Here is a 21,493-nt window from a genome sequence, read left to right as displayed (position 1 = left end):
GATTTTCAGAATGAATAATTAGCTATTTACATTGACACATAAATTAGAATTCATAACAAAGAAAAGGAAATGAAAGGTTGAAAGATTTTTAAAAAGTTGTTTTGTTGATGTTCCTACTGTAAAAAGGCCTGCCAGATTCTCTTTTGTAATTTTTATAATGTAGATGATGTCTTTCCACGCTGCATATTTTTTAGGAATATATTTCTCTTTAAATTTTACTGCAGAGTTAATTTACTTAGGAAGGGGCAACTAAAAACCTATTATTTAAAATGTAGTTATTTAAGCCCTGGCTGGTGTGGCTCAGTGGATTGAACACAGGCCTGTGAATTGAAAGGTCACCGGTTTGATTCCCAGTCAGGGCACATGCCTGGGTTGCAGGCCAGGTCCCCGGCTGGGGGTGTGTGAGAGGCAACCAATCCATGTTTCTCTCCCTCTCTTCTCCCTCCCTTTCCTGCTCTCTAAAAATAAATAAGTAAAAATCTAAAAAATATGTAGGTATTTAAGTTGAGGGTATGGGAGTATGCAGGTGAGTAGGCATTGGGGTAATATTGACTATCATAGTTTTATTTGGCAATAAAAGTAAAACAAAAATTATAAGATTAATACACATATACAATACTTGTAGTATCACATTTCTTTCTTATGTTTTTCTATTTCTCATGGTTTAACTATAAAACAATAAAACATTAAGGCAAGTGGAGATAATTAAGACCATTAAGAATTGTGGAGTCAAAACAATTTATTTTCTTGCTTATTGTTTAAGAATAAACAATATCCCTAGTGGTTTAAAATGAAAACCTTTGCTCTGTAACCGAAGCTTCCCAAAACCGAATTCTGAGAGTTCGGAAGGGCCCAGGGTTACATTTTCCAAACTGCTTCACTGGATGAACTTGACCCACTAGGCAAGATTCTAATTTTTGCTCCTGTAGAGAAAGGGAATATGAACATTTTTTTCTTGCTGTTTCCTTTATGCAGCATTTGAGAGGCCCGAGGCAATGTAGTTTATTCTCCCTTCTCTGAAGACAAGCTCCTTTTTCAGTTCTCTTTCAAGTAAAAACTTAAAGGTCAAGTTATCATTTCACAAAATGCTCCATTTTGCTGCGGCGATTCCAACTTCTCTTGCTATAATATGCTTTCACTAATTATTTCATAACTCATTTAAATGGGAGGCATTCTGGAAAGGAATTCATTGAAACAACTTCTCAAGTAACTAATTATTTTTCTTAAACACGAGGGAATTTTAATTATAATGCCTGTGTTATTTAAAAGCGGAATGTGACAATTTGCATCTTGAAACATCTATTGCTACAGGGAAAAAAATATGCTTCTGAATAAAACAGCAACTCAAGTAAAGGCAATTTAGTTGGCCTTTTATTTTCTTGATTTTCACGAAACAAACAAAAGTGCAAACTTGGCCTTAATTATAAAAGCAGTCACAAAGAGATAAGAAAATCAAAATCTTGCCCCTAGAAAGACTATGAAGGGGAGCAGAGTTGCTTACCCCCAAATGTGCCGTTATGGCGTGTAGATTATTTTGAGCTGATGGCAAACAAGACCCATCAGACTCAAGAAAAAACTTCTATCCCCCTCCTAACTACCTGAAAGAATGTAGACAGAGGGTACGGCCCACAAAGAGAGCTATTACCAGAGATCTTTTTTTTAAATTATTTTTAATTTTTTAATTTTTTTTCTAATTTTATTGTTATTCAAGTACAGTTCTCTGCCTTTTCCCCCACCCCAGCCTAATCCCCAGCCCTCCCTACCTCCCTCCGGTTTCTGCCCCCCCACCCCCGTTATTGTCCATGTGTCCTTTATAATTGTTCCTACAAACCCTTCACCCTTTTCCCCTGAAATTCCTTCCTCTCTCCCCTCTTGTCACTGTCAGCCTTTTCTCAATTTCAGTGTCTTTGGTTATATTTTGCTTGCTTGTTTGTTTTGTTGATTACGTTCCTGTTAAAGGTGAGATCATATGGTATTTGTCTTTCACCGCCTGGCTTATTTCGCTTAGCATAATGCTCTCCAGTTCCATCCATCCTGTTGCAAAGGCTAGGAGCTACTTCTTTCTGCTGCATAGAATTCCACTGTGTAAATGTACCGTAGTTTTTTGATCCATTCATTTACTGATGGGCACCTAGGTTGCTTCCAGCACTTACCAGAGATCACTTTTTATCTGAATGTCCTATCTGAAAGCCAGGGCAAATACCCAGTTACCAACATCTGCTCTTCCCATCACTGTGTGAATTAATCTCCCCCCATTCAAAGCCCCGGGTTCTCAACGCATTCTTTAGGGTGGCAGGTAAGGCTCAGTCGCCTGACAATCTTTGGGTTTCAAATTTTTATGGGGCTCGCCATACATATGAAATTAAATTTATTTTCTCCCTGTTAATCTGTTTTATGTCAATTTAATTAATACACTAGCACAGAATCTCGACAGAGAAAAATTTTTCTTCCCCTACAACTATTTTATTCACAGGCTGGCACTCAATCCACTGAGCCACACCAGCCAGGGCTACCCTTACAACTATTTTAAAACACAGATTTAATATTTTCAAGGGCCTAATAGGATAAATAAAAGCTATATTGTTTTTTTTCCTTTACTTTATATTTTAGAGAGTTTCACTGATTAAAATAAAAGACTAACTGTGTGGGTCACTATTCGAAGTTTTCTTAAATCAAATCCTTAGATTAAGAAGAAAAGTGATAAGGGAATAAGTACGTTCCAGTGATAGACAATCTGAGTCCCTGTCTCTGCCTGTTACATGGCACCACACCCTTTTCTTCAGTTTGCTCTCTGTCACTCTGGGTACCCATACATCACAGAACCTGTTTTGAATATTATGAGACAAAGCACATGACAGTGCAAAGTGTGACCAAAAAATCAAGTCAATGGCTTTAATGATTAAGACTGAATTGCTTACAAGTTAACAAAAGAAGAACCTACCTGGACAAAAAACGCCCTACACGGCATCCGTCGGTGAGGGCTGCTTCAGCTGAGGGAGGAAGGGCCGGGCTGCCCCATCGCCAAGAGCGTGAACACAAGCTGATGTGGCTCTCAGGCTCTGACTCTGACCCTCAGAGCCCTGCACGGGAAGTGGGCAGGCACGTGTCTGTGTGGACACGCGTGTGTGCTGGATGGTGAAGTGTGGTGGTAAAAGTAAACGAGACAGTGCTGTCATGGTTATTCACTGGAGCTCCGTAGTGATCTGGTTGTCTTACTTGTTGGCGTTGATTTTTGTTTTGTCCTGGAGTTATGTCATATCCCTAGTCGACACCAACTAACGCCTATGACCCCAGCTTCGACAAATCTTTTTGATGTCGAAAGGGCACTAAGGAGGTCCAGTTGAAAATATTTCTCAGCATCTGTTTCTGAAATGATAGCAGCAGTTGCTTGATCTAAAACTCCTGGTTTGACTAGTACAAATTATAGTGGCTCCAATATAATAGCTCAACTTGCTAAAAAGAAATCTTGTAGTCAAATAGATTTTGGCACTGCTTGCCAACGAACTGAGCAGATTCAATTCTGAGAACTCAAGCCAGGCTTGCCAGTTCGTGCTCACAGGTTACAAAGGCGGGTATCTGATCCAAAGTGATGATATTTATGGCTCATGATTTGTAGCCTATATTTCTACCCCCCAAAAAATGTTTTACACCATCACATGAAAATATTAAAAGCTGTCATTTCCTAATAAGTATAATAACACAATAACAACCGTTATGATGTCTGTCTGTACTACTGCTGGCATTGAGTAAGAAACTACTCTACTAGGCTTTAAATCCCAGCTGTTATTTAAAAGCCACCACAAGCTCAGGAGGTAGATTATTATTATGTCTATTTTGCATAAGGGAGTCCAGCAGCTTAGATAGCAGGCAGTATCTGGAGTAAGAAATATGTGCTTGGCCAGATGCAAGGTCATCTTGATGTTATGGGTTATGAATGAATGAGGAATTGGCACATGAGTTTTTTAAAGTAGCATATAAATATTCCAGCACAGTCCAACTTCTAATTCCAAAGTCCTCAATAGTTCATTAGTTTGTAGACTATTGGGAGATAAATTAAATTATTTCAACTCAGTCCACCGAGATTGTGTTTACAGACACGTAAGTAGGTAAATGTAATCTCATCAAGTTCATTTAAAAAGAAAAAGAGAAGTAGAGGAGGAGGGAGGGAAAAAAGGAAGGGAGATGAGGGGAATGAGGGAGAAGAAGACAATATTGATAAAAACCACTCCCTATAGGGCATACAACCCCAAACCACAGGTCTTCACTAGTAAGACAAATGTCTACTGGATTACTAAACATGTCCGATGCTTTGCTAGGTGGACAGGGTAGTAGGAGAAGCTTTATAAAGTTTGGCTCTGCCTCTCTCCTCAAGCTTTTCTCAATCTAGAGGGCTAAACAGAGATGTTCATGGCAGAGAAATGCTGCACTATTTCAGATTAGAGCTAATTAGATACAAATAAAATTCCCAAGTCTAGCCAGTACTGGCTAAGGTGCTTTCAAATGGAGATTTAATAGCCCAGACATTCCTTATCGATAGAACGCACAATTACCAGAAATACCAATAGTCAGTAGTTTGTTACCACCGGGATTGTTAACGAGATGTTGGATGGAATGGAAGCCCTCCTTTTATCTTTCTGACTCCCCCTCCCTCTTCAGCTAAGTGTGCACTCAGGGTGTAAAGAGCACTTGAGAAGTTCCTAGAAAAGAGGATGAATGGTGTGCCTGGCAAGACAATTGCATAAAACGTGCTGATTGATTAAAGACAGATTTCATTTGCCACATTTCTTTTCATCAAAAGACACTTTGAGAGAGTAAAAATGGAAAAGGGGCATCATATTAAATGGGCTCTCCATTGCACTTCAGGGGACAGAACAGATGTTTTTTTTCACCTTTTAGTGGTGACTGGTTTATTGACTGCTAATGCTTTAAAAATGAGATTAAATCAGGTCCACAGTCTTTATTACGAGGAAGATATATGCCCCTTGTGCATTCCAGTAGTTTGGCGATTTTAACCTCAGCAGACATAACATTGATGTATGCTGTATTGCCAAACAGCACAGTAAGTGTCTAAAACACCGTGAACAGCCTTATTGCCTCGAAATGATACAATCTAATATTAGATTGTAACTCAGTGACTGATTCTGCCAGCCTATCCTTGCACAGAATACAAAAGCCAAAGCCACTTTATTTTAATATCTCACGGGGAAGAAATTGTTCTTCATTTCATCACTGAAACCAAGAACACGTTAAAAATAAATCTAGATTGCAGGAAAACTGAAACCACAACATATCAGGACATTTTCTTCGACAGGCACGTGTGCATCAGCCTTTTGGAATAGGGCATAAAAAACCAGTTCAATTCATTCAGCTTGGCAGAGTTCCCTTAGCACTGTGGGTGGCTGATGGATGGGATCTGAGAAGCCAGGAACTCTCAAATAAGAGAAAATCAGAGTATACCCTTCCTACAGCATTTGGAGCACTCTGGGAAGAAAGCAGCTTTTACCTTAGTCCTCAGCATGGTTCTACTTGTTCCTTTTAATCAATCATAATTCACCTAGATGCTCAGTCCTCTGCACACATTATGCTCATCAGTCAAATTTCAGACACCCATCACTCAAAGGTCCCAGGTGGCGGCTGGTAGCCTTAGTTTCCATTATCAACACGCCACCTCCTGTGTCTCCTGAGTGAAGCAGATGTTCTGCAGTCATGCTTCAGTCTGTCATCACTATAGCAGGTGGGGTACCACTTGGTAGGTTGACCAACCATCCTAGTTTAACCCGGGAGGAGGGGTTCGCAGGCATGGGACTTGCCAGTGGTAAATCGAGGTCAGCCCAGGTTAAATCGGGATGGTTAGCCATTACACATCTAGGTGAGGACCCTGCCCACCAGAGCACCTTCACTCAAGTTCAAGTCTGGTTTAACTGAATATGAAAGAGAGTTCTTAGTGGGGAAAAGAAGCCACGAAAGAGGGTCATGGAGCTGAATGTGTGCACTGAAATCTAGTGTTTCACACCATCACCTGACAAAAAGTCCCCCCCTTCAGATTTCAGCTTCGCCGCACCTTCACGAGAAGAGTGAGGGCGCAGGGAAGCAGCTGGTCCTGCCCGGTTGTCCTAGTATGTCACTGCCAATAACGAGTCCTCATTCTCATCAGGCTTGCAGGACATGGACTAAATGGGACCTGGGAAAGGAAACCCAGATCAAATGACTATGTAACAGCCTGTAGGTTACATTTTCATTTTTCCTGAGAACTAAAGATTAAGTTTGAAAGTGGCCCTTCAAGCCTGTTTAGCCATTTGAAGACCTCAATTTATTTCAGCTAAGATTCATTTGCCTGGGTTTGCATCTCATATCAATTTTTTTTTAAATCAAAGCTTAACTTTTAACTAAATCATTATAGATGAGTAAAACTTTGGTTCCTCTTTCTACAAGTCTAACACTGAAAAGGCCAAAAGAAATAATCATGAGCTGCCCTTTAACCAGAAAAAGTGGGGAAGAAACACCAATACCCATGGATTCCAGAACACCCAGTATTGCTTTTTGTCCCCCACAGTCTATGCCATGGCAGTATCTAGAATAAAACTGAAAATAAACTGTTCATCTAGTTACTCAGTTATTGAGTCAACACATTATCAAACTTTAAGATATTTGGAAGCACTAATGGAAATATGTATTTTTCATTTGGAAATCTAAATGTTGTAGGTTGAGCCATTAAAATTACAATTAAATTCAGTGCTCTAAATGCAAAAAAAAAAAAACCAACAAAATCTGCAAAATTTTATCATTAGTGAGGTTATAAAATAGAATGCATTAGAAAATTATTTTCCTAGTAATAAAAAGTCCATACACCTAGTGAACCAGTTTGAGCCAAACTTTGTTTTGAAAAAAACTCAGAAAACTATATTGATTGTTAAGATCCTTCTGTTTTCCAAAATGATGTCCAAAAAGAAAGTCAAGACCGTGAAGGAATAAACATAAGTACATGTTTTTACATTTTTTCCTTTTTTCTTAAAAATATACATTGTTTCTGCAAAGATTATTTTCTTGTCTCTAGCAACAGAATAAGAAGAACAGAAGGAGAAAGAAGTGAGGAGGAGGAGGAATCCACTCACCTGCTACTGCAACTTTTGCTGTCCGGCTAATGATTGACCCAGCATCTCCTAAAGAGGCTTCGCATTGGTAAAGTCCCTCGTCTGGCTTATGGTGCCTGGAGTGGAGGATGTTTTGTATCAACAGAGACCCATTTGGAAGTTGCTGCTTCCTTTCGTCCATTCCCAAGGCCAGGTGGATGCCATCTTTCTTCCACGTGATAACGGGGACACCTCGGTCGGACTCTGCAGAGCAGTTCAGGAGGACGCTTCCTCCCCGCATGGTGACCGCATCAGAAGGCTCCGCCAGGAAGTGCAGCGACGTGAACGCCTTAACCTGGAAACCTGGAACAGGAAAGCCCAGGGAAACATTTAAGTTCATTTATTCAAATACATCTCAAGCTTAAATCCCCTGTCTTTTTTTTTTTTTACAAAACTTTTTTAAAAAAACCAGGTGCTTTGCAAAATGCTGGTGAGCTAATTAAACTTAAAATCAAGGATTTTGTGTTAAAGAAGCAAAAATGTGGCCAGCTAAAGTAACCATAATTAATGAAACAATTGGACTAAAGAGTAATAATGTGAGAAAGTAAGAATTTATATAAATCTAGGCATGGCCATCATCACACATCAGTCAGTACTTGAAAATTTAGGCAGAATAAACTAAAATTTTCCAAATAGAATGAGATATTTTATTTTTTAAGCTAGATATTTTAAAGCAACAATGAATAATAGTTAAATGCTCACATTTGGGGTAAGATTTCTATCTCACCATTCTACTTATAGTATCCATTAATTTTTTAAATAAATCTACTCAGTCAGGGTGTTTTATTTACAACAACAAGAGAACCAACTCTGAACAGAGTAGGGAAAGTTATTTAGGGCAAAGCTCAGGTGGGTTTTAAAACAGGTAAGTAATTCCACTTGCAGAAGCAAGTCAATAAAGCGACTACCAAAATCACAAATCCCTGTGGTGTCTTAATTTCCATCCAAATGTTGCTCGTGAGCCAGAAAATCTAAGTGAATATTATTGTTGGATTTGTCCCCTGTAAACGTAAGTGAAGATAAGACATCAACGAGAGGGATAGAAAGGCATTTAAGAATACTGAGGGGATAGAACAAATGCAGTTAAGGAGTATTCTTTGGGGGGCCGACACTACGGCACTTGACAGAATGCTTGGTTGGTGAATCAGAGCCTTTGATGAGGTTTCAGGAGCTCCTTGGGCTCATCTTTTGCTCAGACAGGGGTAAACCTAGATCATTCCAATTACATTACTTTCCATTTCATTTTTAACCATCTCTGGGGACCGAGGTTTCTACAATGTCCTTCAATATCTTGTTTTCAATATTTAATCATTCTTAGACTCTAAATGAGTTTTCTTGATTCCATTTAATCCCATTTTCTCCTGAATCATCTTGTGTGAAGATGCAGAGGAAAATGGACATTTCTTTGTAAGGGCCCTTTACACTAAATTATAGTTTAGCCCTCACTTTTTTTTTTTAGGATAACAATTCAACTTCACTAGATTTCTTAATTTTTCTATATGGGAACAATTTTTTTATCAGACCTTCTGTAAACTTTCCATTTTTTTATCACTTCAAAAGCAGGCATCTAAAGTGCTTATAATCAATACTCTCAGGTAGGATTGACCCATACCAGCTCCAACAGACAGAGGCAGACCTAGCTTTGCATGTTCCACTTTCTGTGAAGATAAATCTGAACAGCTTCTCCCTGTTTCTCCCTGGCATGACCTGGCATGCTCTTGCACACCAAATTTTGCTAAACCGCACGCCCAGAGGCTGTTATTTCACTCCTGCTCACCTTTCATAGTGAACTTCATCACTCATCATCATACACTCATTTCATTCAACTAGGCCATTCGCCCAAAGAAAGCAGATGGAACTCTGGCCAAATCAACATAAATTGTAAAATAACAGTGAGCATTATCTACCAATAAATGATATTGGTAAATATCCCAAAAGATACAGCCCAGTCCCCTCACTGTCCACTAGACTCCTTCTCCCCACAGATCCTATTAAGTGTAGCTAATCTAATTATCACTGTCCATTCTTCTAGTGGAAAGTAGAAATCTGGGAGCCTGAATAAACATGTATTTATTACTTAAAGTTCTATGATTCAAAGACATCTTTTCAGTTCTCAAGAAGATCAGTTCCTTCATCTCTAAAATGAGGGCACTGAACTCTAAATTCAACATCCAGTTTGGAAACTTTTCAGGACTAAGTTGGGTTGAAGGCATCCATCCAAAGAACCCAGCTCTAAGTTGACTGGGATGCAGACTAAGGTTGCTATCCACGCATTGCCCGTGTCTACAGATATCTCCTTAGCAAGAAAAGAAACAAGCTAGTAAACACCCAGCACGTGAAACACCAAGGGTGGGAAAGCAGAAAGGATTTCTACTGTCCTTGAATGTCAAGGTCTTTCCCTAGAGTAATACCTGCATTTTCTGTACAGACAACCTTAATGAGGTAGAAATAAATTTAGGATTCAAGTCCAGCCAACTATATTGAAAAGCATTTATTACTCTTTTGTTCTTCCTGGGGACTGTATTTTTGAAAACCTCATATTGAACCTGTTATTTATATCACAGAACACATAATACATTTAGCACAGCTATTTATGAAAACATGTTAATGAGCATCTGTGCCCATCATCACAAATTAAAAATCCACTTAATCTGAAACAAGGAGGTTATGGCAGTTTTCAGTGCTGGGAGTACATAATTTATACAAGATAAATAAAGATGAACATTTCTTCAATACAATTACCCTTGCCATTCGTTCACTGGTAGTATGAGCTGTGTACTCCTTCTAACAATTACATTTTTGAATATATGGCTCTGGAATGAAGGTACCTCACTGCTTTGAGTGACATGCATCAGTTACTTAGTTCTTAGAAAAGACTGACTCAAGCCGACAGAATTGTTGGGAAATAACAGAAATGGCTCCAGTGGTCCCCTGTTCAAAGAGTCAGCCCATGATAGTTAGGCACAAGCTGCGTCCACCCCCTGGTGAGGTACTTAGCACAGGCTGACGAAGTGTCCCATTCATGCATTACACCGACTTCCATTCAGGTCACTGTCCCCTCATCTCTTCGAATTTTCCTGGGAGGAATTTTGCCTACCAGTATGTATCTAAATATGAAATAATTTTATCAAATTGTTTCATCCAAGAATCAATCTGAAACCAACTCTACTGATTTCATGTGTGAACAGAGAAAGAGAGATGATACAACAGAAGATGACAAAGGAGGAGAAATAACTTCTGAAGTTTGTAGATCAAAAAGTCGTGGCTGGAATTTGGGCAGCCACGAGTCTGACGAGGGTCCAGATCTTGTGGGAAGTAATTGGAGAGCAATAGACGAATGCTTTTGAAGTGTCTCAATAGAACTACCTACTTTATGATCTTACAAAGGATTTTACATTAGAACGACAATGGGGGGACTTTTATCCAGAAGAAAGCCTATTGGAGAAGATTTTTTTTTCACTTTGTGTGGATTTTATTCTTAAGAAGCCAGTGATCATTCTGTTGAACTCTCAAATAGTAGTAACATTTCTCAGCTTTGTTTCATAAAAGAAGGAATCCTTCCTGCCTGATGTGGAATGGTGCAGGGTGAATATATTCTGGAGAAATATACTTGAGAGTACCAAGATCTTATCCACTAGGAAACTTGCATAACTAAGTCTGTCCCAGAGCTCAAGGTTAGGATGAGTGACTCTCCAGCACTCTCTCCCTCCACCTGTAGGCTGGCAAGATTTCTAAATCTTCAGGACTTGGGCATAGAGCTGTGTATCCACTTGACTAACTGGTATCTTTTCTTAATCTGTGTCAGTCTGAAGAAAAAGTAATAAAGTATCATATCATAATTGGACATTTTTTCCTTTTTATAAGCAAGTACTAACATAGTGAAACCTTCAATATTTCCCAAATGAGGATATAGAGAAGGGCCAACTACAGGAGGGTGAACCAAAGAAGAAATATTAACGTCTATTTCTTTAGTTTGTCAGCCAAATAAGCATCAAAGATAACATCACCAGGGATATATCCAGGTTTCTATTAATTACCTAGAGACAGGAAAGATCCTTGGTGTACCTTAGAAACTCACCAAAGTGATCAAACAGCTAGTACAAATATTTGTGTAAGCTTCATCCCTTTGTGCTTGCTCTCTCTATCATACCCGTGTTAATTTCAAAGACTGTTAGTCACAGAGGCAGAGTAACTTAGAATGGGTTTTTTAAAGGATGACATTTTATCTACAATATCAAACACTGTTAAGTGTGAAGAGATAATGCCCCATGGAGTCAGAAATTCCTTTCCAAGTCAAAAATGAAAAAAGCTTTTGGTTAAAGCAATGAAAGCTAAAAAATGAAATTCATGAAAAGTAGCATGGAAGTAGAAAGAGGCTCCTGAAAAGATTTGAAGATTAGGAAATGTCATACAAATCCCCATAGAAGTTGCTAGGTATAATTTTTATCTCTTTCAAATTACAGAAACTTTCACTTTGGGATGTTTGGAGATCTTGACGATTCTAAATCTTGTTCTCAACGCAGAAAACTTTATCATTATCTCTTCTGAGAAGCAGATGCTACTGCATCTGCTTAGCTTGCGTTAAGATAAAGAAAGAGATCACCACCGAAGGAAATTAAAATTACTTTATGGGTGATGAAATATCATTAATGTTCATTTCATCAAACATCAATCACACATGTAATTGTAAATCTGGACTTCTGTCCTAGCGAAAGCTTCTAAAGCTTGTGAGGCTTTGCGACGAAGTGGGAATTTTAACAAATAAAAACAACATAAATTGATAGAACCCCTAACTCTACATCAACCTTACTGGGTTTAGAATATCAGAATATAAACTGTGGAAGAGTCATTCTCAAATTATGGTCTCTCAATTGGCAAAGCAACACCACCTGGGAACTTGTTAGGAATGCACACTCAGGCCCCACCCCAGACCCCCCACCAGCATCTGTGGGGGTGCAATCCCACAACACATGCTTTAATGAGCCTTCCAGGAGATTCTGGCATCCACATAAGCTTGAGAAGGTCTTCTCCCAAATATCGGGCGGCCTAAGCCAAGTCATGGGGATCCTTGTGTTCTTTGGACTATCTTGACATAATTTTCCATATTTGGGGAATATGTGCAATTTGCGTCAATTATTTTTCTAAGGAGGGAGATGAATTATGGAGATGATCCAGGAAGGCAACTAACGGAACACCATTTCAGTGTGATCTTGTAATGATTCGTTGTATATTTCTCTGACAGGCTGAAGTGGAGGAAGAGCCACGAAAGTGGGCTGTTTCGACAATACTCATCTTCCCTCTGTTGTGGCCAGCACTCTGTTTGGACCCCAAATAGTTGTACCCCTTTAAACAAAATTAAAAGTGCACAGTTGATTGGACATTCATAATGCTCCTTGGAACATGCTTGGTTCCTCACACAAGGAGCTGTCAAAAGACTTCTTTTGATCAGCTATAATAGCTACAAGACTCTCCCCAAAGTTTTGGTAAATAGAGTATGCTTTTCCAGGTTGCATTTCTCTCCTTCCATTTTAGCTCTGTGGTCAACTGTACCCTTTTCAAATACTGGAACTTCAGAGACTCATCCTGCTGGCCTGCCCTTGGGTTCATTTTGGTAACTAGATGGGCAAAACCATAATAGCACTTCCTCTGCTGCAGCCCGGGGTGTGCTTTATGAGCTTCACCTTATGCGAGACTTCGACTTCAGCCAGTCCAGAGAGAAAGCAGAGCTCACCGAAGCACCAGATCCAATGACCACTGGGACTTCTATGATGTCTCAGTGCTTTTTGGCTTTTTTTTTCCTACTTGGATACAAGACACAGTAAAAACAGTTGCCAGAAGATGTGGTCATATCTTTACAAGTTTGTGTGCTTTCCAGTCCTTGCATGAAGCTAACATATTTTAAAGCTGTTAGACTTTAAGACAAGTTTCAATGGAAATTAGAAATGAATTGGGTTTTGAGAAATTTATTCATGAATTTGAATAATGCAAGGAAGATTCACCACAAAGAAACACAGTTGCATTTTACTATGAGGATTTATTAAGTATCATTAAAATGTAGGGAAGATTTGGATAAAAATTTAAATGAAAAATTTTAAAGGATAGTTCAAGTTTTTCTCCCATTAGAGTTACCAGATTTAGTAAATAAAAATTAAGGGCAGCAGTTATACATTAGTTTCAGAAAAACAACAAGTAATATATTAATATAATCATGCCATACATAGTTCCATTAAATATATGCTGCATGGGGCATACTTCACTAAAACATTATGTGTTGCTTACTAGAAATTCAATTTTACTGACCATTCCGTATTTTATCTGGCAACCCTCTCCCCCATGAAATGACTTCCCTCAGATCTCGGCAAAGCTACGCGTGTAGTCTATGGATTCACAGGCCTCCACTCAGTGCGCCCAGAGTGCCGCAGAGAACAGAGAACTCTGGGCAAGTCCCTGTAGTTGAATCAGGGACAGTGGTTTTAGCATCAGGACATTTGCTGACCTAGCGCAGCACCACCAAATGTCCACCCAGAAAGGCTTCCGAACCTGATTTCTTCATGACAAAGTGATTCTTTTTCTTCTGGTCCATTTACAAGATAGGGAGCAGAATTCAGAAATGCAAATGCCAGCTCTGGAATTCAAAGGGCAACTGCCCCAGCAGAAATCTCAGTGAGGCTATACTGAGGTCCCACACCAGGCATCCCGGACACAGGGCATCTTCCACAAAGCTGAGGAGATCTGATGTATTTTTAGAGCAAGAAACGTGTGCCCTGGGCAACCGTCTGGGGGTCCTCAGGCAACATCCGATGGTAAAGAAAATGAGCAGGCCCAAGCGAGAGTGGGGGAATAGAGTCCACATCCATTTGCTGCTTCAAGAGCTAAATCTCTACAGGTTGATCTTGCTGTGCGATTCTGGGAAAATTGTAATGAGATTTTTTTCAGCTCAACAGGTAACGCAGCCTGACATATGGGTTATCAGTTCCCAGGTGTCAGGCAAAATTAATATGTAGAAGTAAAACTTTAATGTGCTTCTTAATCTGCCTTAGGTTTCAACATTTCCTCCTCTATCATTTTGGTGAAATGTAAGTGGGTTTTCTCCTCTCCCATGTTTTTCATCAGCCTTTCTCAAAGTAGGGGAATGCATACCCTTTTACAAATGCACAGCTGGGTGCTGGGACACTGAAAAAGGCTATGCAGAGTATGTAGAGAAAGCATCATTCGAAGAGTACCCAGTGCATGGAAATATCTCCATCAGGATGGCAGTGAAGAGTGGACAAGCACTGGAGACGCCGTTATTTGTGAAGGGACCGACTGACTTTCAGAACCGTACCATAAACTGTTACCCTTATTTACTGTACACAAATAAGAAATATGGGTATACAACTAAATGTCATAGTAATTGTTTATAATCCTGTTCATCTGGTGATAGCCACTGCTAAAGTTTGTATGCAGTTGCTTTCCAGAAATTATTCATTTTTTTGATTTGCAGTGATTTGCTTTATTACCCACATGGTTGTAATAATATTTGACAGAGAGACAGAGAATGAGAATGAATTCTTTCTCTTGCCTCTCTTTCCTTTATTATAAAGACCAACCCCATCATGGGTCCTGACCTCTAGACTTCATCTAAACCCATTACTTCTCAAAGGCTCCACCTCCAAGTATAGCCTGTGAGTTAGGGCTTCCCCATATCTAGGGGAACTCTGCAGAGAGACTGAAGAGTACATCCTAAGGCTTTGAGTTGGGGATGAGTTGGGGATGAGGTAGACTTTTTCAGGACCTGCAGGGAGGCCCACATGTCTGGGTCAGACAGAGGAAGAGAGGGAGTTCAAGGAAATAAGGTCCAGAAGTTAGAGGGAGGTATGTGGGACCTTGTACACAAGCAAAATCACTTTGCTTGATCTCTGAGGAAGATAGAAACCTCTCGGGGAGTTTTGATCATTAGAGTGAAAAGGCCCTACTTGTTTTTAAAAGAGCAGTTCTCCAAAGAATAGATTTTGCCCCCCAGAGGACATGTGACAACATCTGGAGACATTTTTCCTTGTTACAATTGGGAAGAATAGTATTGGCATCTCGTGGCAAGAGGCAGAGATGCTGCTACACAGCCTACAAGAGAAAATTACCCAGTTCGACCCACCAGTGGTACTGAGGCTGAGAAAGCCTATTTTTAGAAGAACTGCTCTGGTTGCTGTGTAGAGAACAGGGGTCCCTGGAAGAAGGAGGAAAACGAGTTAGGAGGCCAGTTCCACAGCCCATCTGAGAGATGACACAACTTGGACTAAAACATTGCATAAAAGCGCTGAGAAATGGTCAGATTTAGGATTCACTTTAAAGGCAGGGTCAGTGGGTTTTCTGAGGGATAAAATGTGGGTCGTTCAAAAAAAAAAAATCCCCAGGTGATTCCAAGTAGATCAACACAGCAATGTATGTAATTTATATGCAGAAAAGGGCACACTGTTGCCAAAGGAAGCTCTCGACATGAGTGGTCAGGAAACCTGAGTTCTTTGTCTGATTCCGTAACTCACTGGGTCACACACCGGGAATCACATACGCATCAATAAAACAAGACTAGATAACGTGCAGGAGTCTTTAGCTGTAATATCGTAAAAGTCTATGAGTTCACATCCATTAACTTTTCTACTTACAAAATAAATAACCTTCAAATTTAGGGAAAAAAACTCACTATATGCAGAGATTTGCTATAATCACCTGTGATCAGTTTATCACAGACTCACAGGAGACCACAGACAGTTGCAGTTACTGAAGGTGCTGAGAGACCAACAAGCCACCTCATTATCTACAAAATAGAGAGGCAGTCTCATCTTTTTCCTTGAAGATCAAAGACTGTGGAGGTTACTCTATCAAAAAAGCATGAAATGCTTTATTATGATTCATGAAAAATGAAGTATTCAATTTGTGGAAACTGCTGTTACGAATATGAAGGATTAATTCCATCAAGGTCTGAGGGGTCCAGGGAAAACCTTAAAAATTCAGCAACCTTCACAGTTGATGTTGTGATAGAAAGTCAGATGAGGGGACCCGTATTGAGAAAACATTTGTGTTACATGAGTCCAATTTTCTGGAAATGGAGGGCAAACAGTGATTTTTATTAAAACGCTGTCATTCATTTTGCCATGATATTTACAGATTTTTGTCCCAGGAGGAAGGTGATATATTTCTGCTTAGTCCTTGCATGACATCAAGAGTGAAAACCCACAGTGATAAGATAAATATCAACTTTGGAATTGAGAGCCAATGAGCTTCCAACTGCTCCGGAAGTCAGCGTCTATTAAGGGACCCTCCAAACAACTTGTTCTATGAGGATTCAGGTTCAGTAGGAGGTGACTTGAAGCACAAGGACGAAGTCTCATCAGGGGATCAGGAGCGTAAGGGGACTTCCGAACGCTCCATATGCAGCAGGTGCGTGATCTATGAGAACTTCAAGAGGAAGGAACCGCTGCTCGGTCCCTCAGCTAGGGTAGACCAGAAGATGATGAAAGACATGTGTGTTTCTCATTCAAAAAAGTGCTTACTGCCTGTATGAGTTGCTTGTTTCAATTTCTAGAAATATTCTCATTAGACCCTTCCCTAGAATCCAGTGGTTATTAGCTTGGACACATGGGAGCAGCAGGAAGGAGCCAAAGCTGAAGGCGCCCTGTGCCGACACAGTGGCTCAGAATGGAACACGAGTGGGCCAAGGAGTGACTGACCCCACCATATCCGTGATTTAGAAAGTACATTCTTCAAATGAATAAAATCCTGTTGACCCCTGAATATCTGGTTGGAACCTTGAAAGTTCTCTAGATTGAATCTTTAGTAAAACCTTTGTTGACCAAGTCCTACTAGAGACATCGAACAAGGCCCTGGGTAAACATTTCTCTTGACCTGTGTGCAAGTGACCACCAGTTCTCTGGATTTCCAATATGGTGTGACTCCCAGTAATATCTCAGTACTGGTTATAATTCTCTAGATTTCCAATATGGTGTGACTTCCAATAATATCTTAGAACTAGTTATAATTCTTAACCAAGTTAAACAATAAACACTGATTCTCATCAGGTTCTCATTTTGCAAAACGGGAAAGTGAGACACAAGCCTGTGCAGAGATAGAAAGTCTCGCTAAGCAGCAGTGACAGTCCCAGCTCTCAGAAGTGATGGCTCTTTCTGCTGCCTCTCTTGTGGCTCTATTCTCCTTCTCACATATCATGTTTATGAGAAGCGCTTCCTTCCTACGCTGCAAGCTCCAAGGGAGCAGAAATACATCAGATTTGTCACTTCACATTGCACAGCCCTTAGTGGTCGTTACCTATCACTGAAGTATTCAATACATATCTATTGAATAAGTAAACTTATATAAATAAAAATGTGAACAATTTAGGAAAATTACCTAAATCACTGAAAGAACATCATAACATAGGTGGAAAAATAGAAACCTAATTCCTCTAGCTTGGCTGTGAATGACAGAGATTGCTCAATATTACTGTCAATAAAAATAAAAATTTTCAGATATGCACACTAATAACATTTCCTTGCATATTCTGAGACGGAGTTAACCAACTTTTTCTCTTAAGAGCCAGATAGTAAATATTTTTCAGATTTGTAGGCCAAGAAGAAAAATGAGGATATTATATAGATGTATATGTATATGATGCTTTAAAAGTCAACCATTTAAAAATGTACAAACCACTATTAAAAAAAACAAATGGCAGAGAGCCAAATCTAGCCCTATTCTCAGAAGATGGTACTGCTGATTCATAGAGTGGCGGGTCCAGGCCGACTGAAGCTGCCCCCTCGTGCTAGACTCTCGCTACTGTTAACACAGCGTTCCTCCTAGTAACAAATTACCATGTACAAGAGCTTCAGCAAGCACACTTGGTCTACAGGCTATGCCTACAGGAGAACTTCTTCAGCATAATTATTAGTTTATTCACACATATTGTTAAACATCTAGTAAATGTCTATGTAGCTCCCCAGCTACCGTGTTCCCTACAACAGCTCTCTAGCTCAAGACCACAGACCATTATTCCCTCCTCTCCCTTCTTGTCCCTCTCCTCGCTGCCCCTGGACACTCCTTGTCCTGTCTGTCTAATGTCCCAGTTGTCTGCTGTACCTATTTTGGGAGCTTAGCTGACAGAGTGGTGGGGAATTCTGTGGAAAATGTATTCTTCTAATTGCTGATGATATATAAAACACATGCTATTATCATAGCATTATTTACTAGAAAGCCCCAGAGAAAGGGAACACAATCTTCTTAGCTTTTTTCATCTTAATGAATAAATATTCAAGGTGAAGGGAAAAGCTCTTTCTTTTGTTTTCTTATTGCAATCAAACCAGCATAGACCTGCCCACTGCTGCAGCACAGCAGAATTTTTCATTGGCTTTAAAAAGGCTCATAGCTCTGGCTGGGTAGGTCAGTTGGTTAGAGCATCACCTTAATATGCCAAGGTTGCTGGTTCAGTTCCCGGTCGGGGTATTACAAGAATCAACCAATGAATGCATAAATAAGTGGAATAACAAATTAATGTCTCTTACTCTGTCTTTGCTGCTGTCTCTCTCTCTAAAATATATATATATATATATATATATATATATATATGTAAAGTTTGTATGTGTGTATGTATGTATGTGTGTGTGTGTTTGTGTGTGTGTGTGTATAGTCCAGGGGTGTCAAACTCATTTTCTCTGGGGCCACATTAGCCTCACAATTGCTTTCAAAGGGTGGAATGTAATTTTAGGACTGTATAAATGTAACTACTCCTTCACTAGGGGCAAGGAGCTTGGTGCTGCCACCGGGTAGAAACAAGGTGGAGGGCCGGATTTGGCCCTCGGGCCTTGTGTTTGCCCCCTGTGGTCTAATCCTTTTCCACATATCATGACCATGCTTGGAAACCACAGCAAAGTTTTTAAAAAATTCATTTAAATAAAAAGGTTACCCAGTTTTAGTTATATATGATCAATAACTCCTATAGATCTACTGCATAGCATATTGCCTATATTTAATAATACTGTAGTGTATACTTAAAAACTTGCTTAGAGCATAGATCTTATGTTGTATTTTTTTAATCACAAAAACTTACATAAATAAAGAGGGTAGATGGAAGCTTTTGGAGATAATGGATATGTTTCTAGCAAATTTGATTGTGATGATGGTTTCATGGGTTTATACTTCTCCCCAAACTCACCAAGTTGTATATATTATATATGTACAGCTCAATTATAGATCAATAAAAGTGATTTTAAAAATGAGTAGCTTGCAATCCTAAAGAGCTAGGGACTTACAGTTTCATTGATTTTGCCTTGTGGATTCCTGAGGTTGTTTGACCACGTTTTGCCATCCTTGGACAAGCCTTTATCTAAGAGCTTTTCATGTACTTATCTGATTTGACCTTCAGCAAATTCCTTTCACCCTGTCCCCAATTAAAAATAAAATCAGTAAGAATCATAGCAAAGAAATGATCTTCTGTTAGCACTTAAGAATAGTAAAAGCGTACAATGTATCTAAATAATAAAGATCAGGTTCCCTTGAATGACAGAAATTGTAATTCCTTTGAGAGGTCCAGGTATTACCACAAACTCTCAGAAGTAAGCTCACACACAATTCTCAGATGGAAAACAAAACCAAGAGCAGAAAATGTGCTGAGTTTACGGAGTGAGGTACGGTCTTTACCCCAAATGCGGGCTCCCTTGTAAATTCATCAACTGAAGACATTTTCCCGCCATAACGCATGGCCCCAGACAAACACACCTGCCTCCTCTCTTATTCTGCCCAACCTATGGGGTTCTGACCTACTGCATTTCACTCTTTTAACCTCACGTCACCTCAAGGCCAGAAAAACCAGGGGCTTAATAGACGTCACAGAACATAAGGAGGGATTAGGTTTTTTTTTTAATATAATACAGTTCTTTGATTTGTATCATATATACCAGACCTGTAATTTTAAAAATCATAATTAAATTTTAAATTATATTAACCAAACCTTTTACTATCTTATATATAATGAAGTAAAATCTCTCTTGCCTTTAGAATTATTTTTTTCTCTAGTAAAAAAACAACATGAAAACTATGTCCTCGCTATTATATTGCACAGTCAGGGGAATGCATAATGTGGACAAGAAGAGAAGTGATAATGGTGAAATTCACTTCTAGCCAGATCTATTCTCTTCTGCATTGGGCGGTCTTGGGTTTGGGGTGGAGGGTTATTTATCACCTTAAATCATGGGTCAGTGTTGCATTAAGATTTGCTGAAGGCTTGCATTATAGCTTACAGATATCGTGTAATTACTTTTATTTATTTTTTCTTACATTTCTAGTAACTTATGTGGAGTTTCCATGGCAGTCTCAGTTCACCTGGTTGGTCAGGTAGAGAGTGTTAACTTTATTTTGCAGGTGGGAAAAAATGGCTCAGAGAGGTTACTGTTTGACCAAAATCACACAGCTCAGAAAAGGATCTAGTAATAAAATCTGAACGTCTTAATTCTAGTCTAGGTCTCATTCTTTATCAGCTTTCTGCTTCTTATCTATGTCTTTTCTTTTTCTCAGACTGTGTAAAAAGTACAGTGCACAGCCAAGTGGGGCAAAACCAGCTCAGAGGTGAAATGGATAAAAATGACTAATATTAATTAAAATAATTGATACAGACTCTGCTCTAGCTACTGTGATTACAGAAAAAATGCATCAAGCAGGGTTTAGGCACTGAAATCTCTTGGTCATGTGGATATGTAATCTGGGAAGAAAGATGACGTCAACAATTCTGATAGCCCGAATTACTTGGTATAAAATGGCTTATCAGACTACAGACTCTGTCACCCCGTCAGCCCAGAAGGATGAGCTGAGGGTCACCACAGTGAGCGCTGGCAGGACCAGGGTTTGGGATTTCCTGGGTGGGGCCCTCAGGGCGCACTCTGCACTTCTAGCAGCGGGAGACCCTGAGCGCCTGTGTGTGGAAGGGGGCGGCGGGCAGGAAGGCTGCAGCAGCAATACCATAGTGCAAACCTAATGGACTCTGTTTTCTCCTTGGGGTTGTTCCTGAATCTCTCTCTCTCTCTCTCTCTCTCTCTCTCTCTCTCTCTCTCTCTCTCTCTCTCTCTCTCACACACACACACACACACACACACACACACGAATTTTATCCCACATAACTGATTCTATGAAGAACCAAGGTATTTTTGGTCATAGAATATATAAACACCAGACCTCCCAAATTAAGACCAGAAAGTCTGTACTCATCTACTACATATATTAATACCTGATTTACTAATTTCAAAGTCAACTGTGCCTAAAACGCTGTTGAAAGCCCCTTCCCTGTTTGGTTTAGCCTTGATAAGCACATACTAGATAACAATGAAACAAGTGTTGAGTGGTGTTCATCT

General features: G+C 39.6%; 1 protein-coding gene across 2 annotated transcripts in view; it reads right to left on the bottom strand.

Annotated features, from left to right (window-relative positions):
* Positions 1-21,493, bottom strand: part of DCC (DCC netrin 1 receptor) — a 995,961-nt gene that overhangs the window by 627,127 nt on the left and 347,341 nt on the right. For both annotated transcript variants that reach the window (XM_024580416.3, XM_045188039.2), the window contains exon 2: positions 7,113-7,433. In XM_024580416.3, the coding sequence (XP_024436184.2) occupies positions 7,113-7,433 (321 nt within the window). The remainder of the gene's footprint in view (positions 1-7,112; positions 7,434-21,493) is intronic.

The sequence above is a fragment of the Desmodus rotundus genome, chromosome 10 (genome assembly GCF_022682495.2).
Source record: "Desmodus rotundus isolate HL8 chromosome 10, HLdesRot8A.1, whole genome shotgun sequence".
NCBI lineage: Eukaryota > Metazoa > Chordata > Mammalia > Chiroptera > Phyllostomidae > Desmodus > Desmodus rotundus.
The sequence above is the reverse complement of the archived record's forward strand: the minus strand, read 5'-3'. Positions and strand labels throughout refer to the sequence as shown.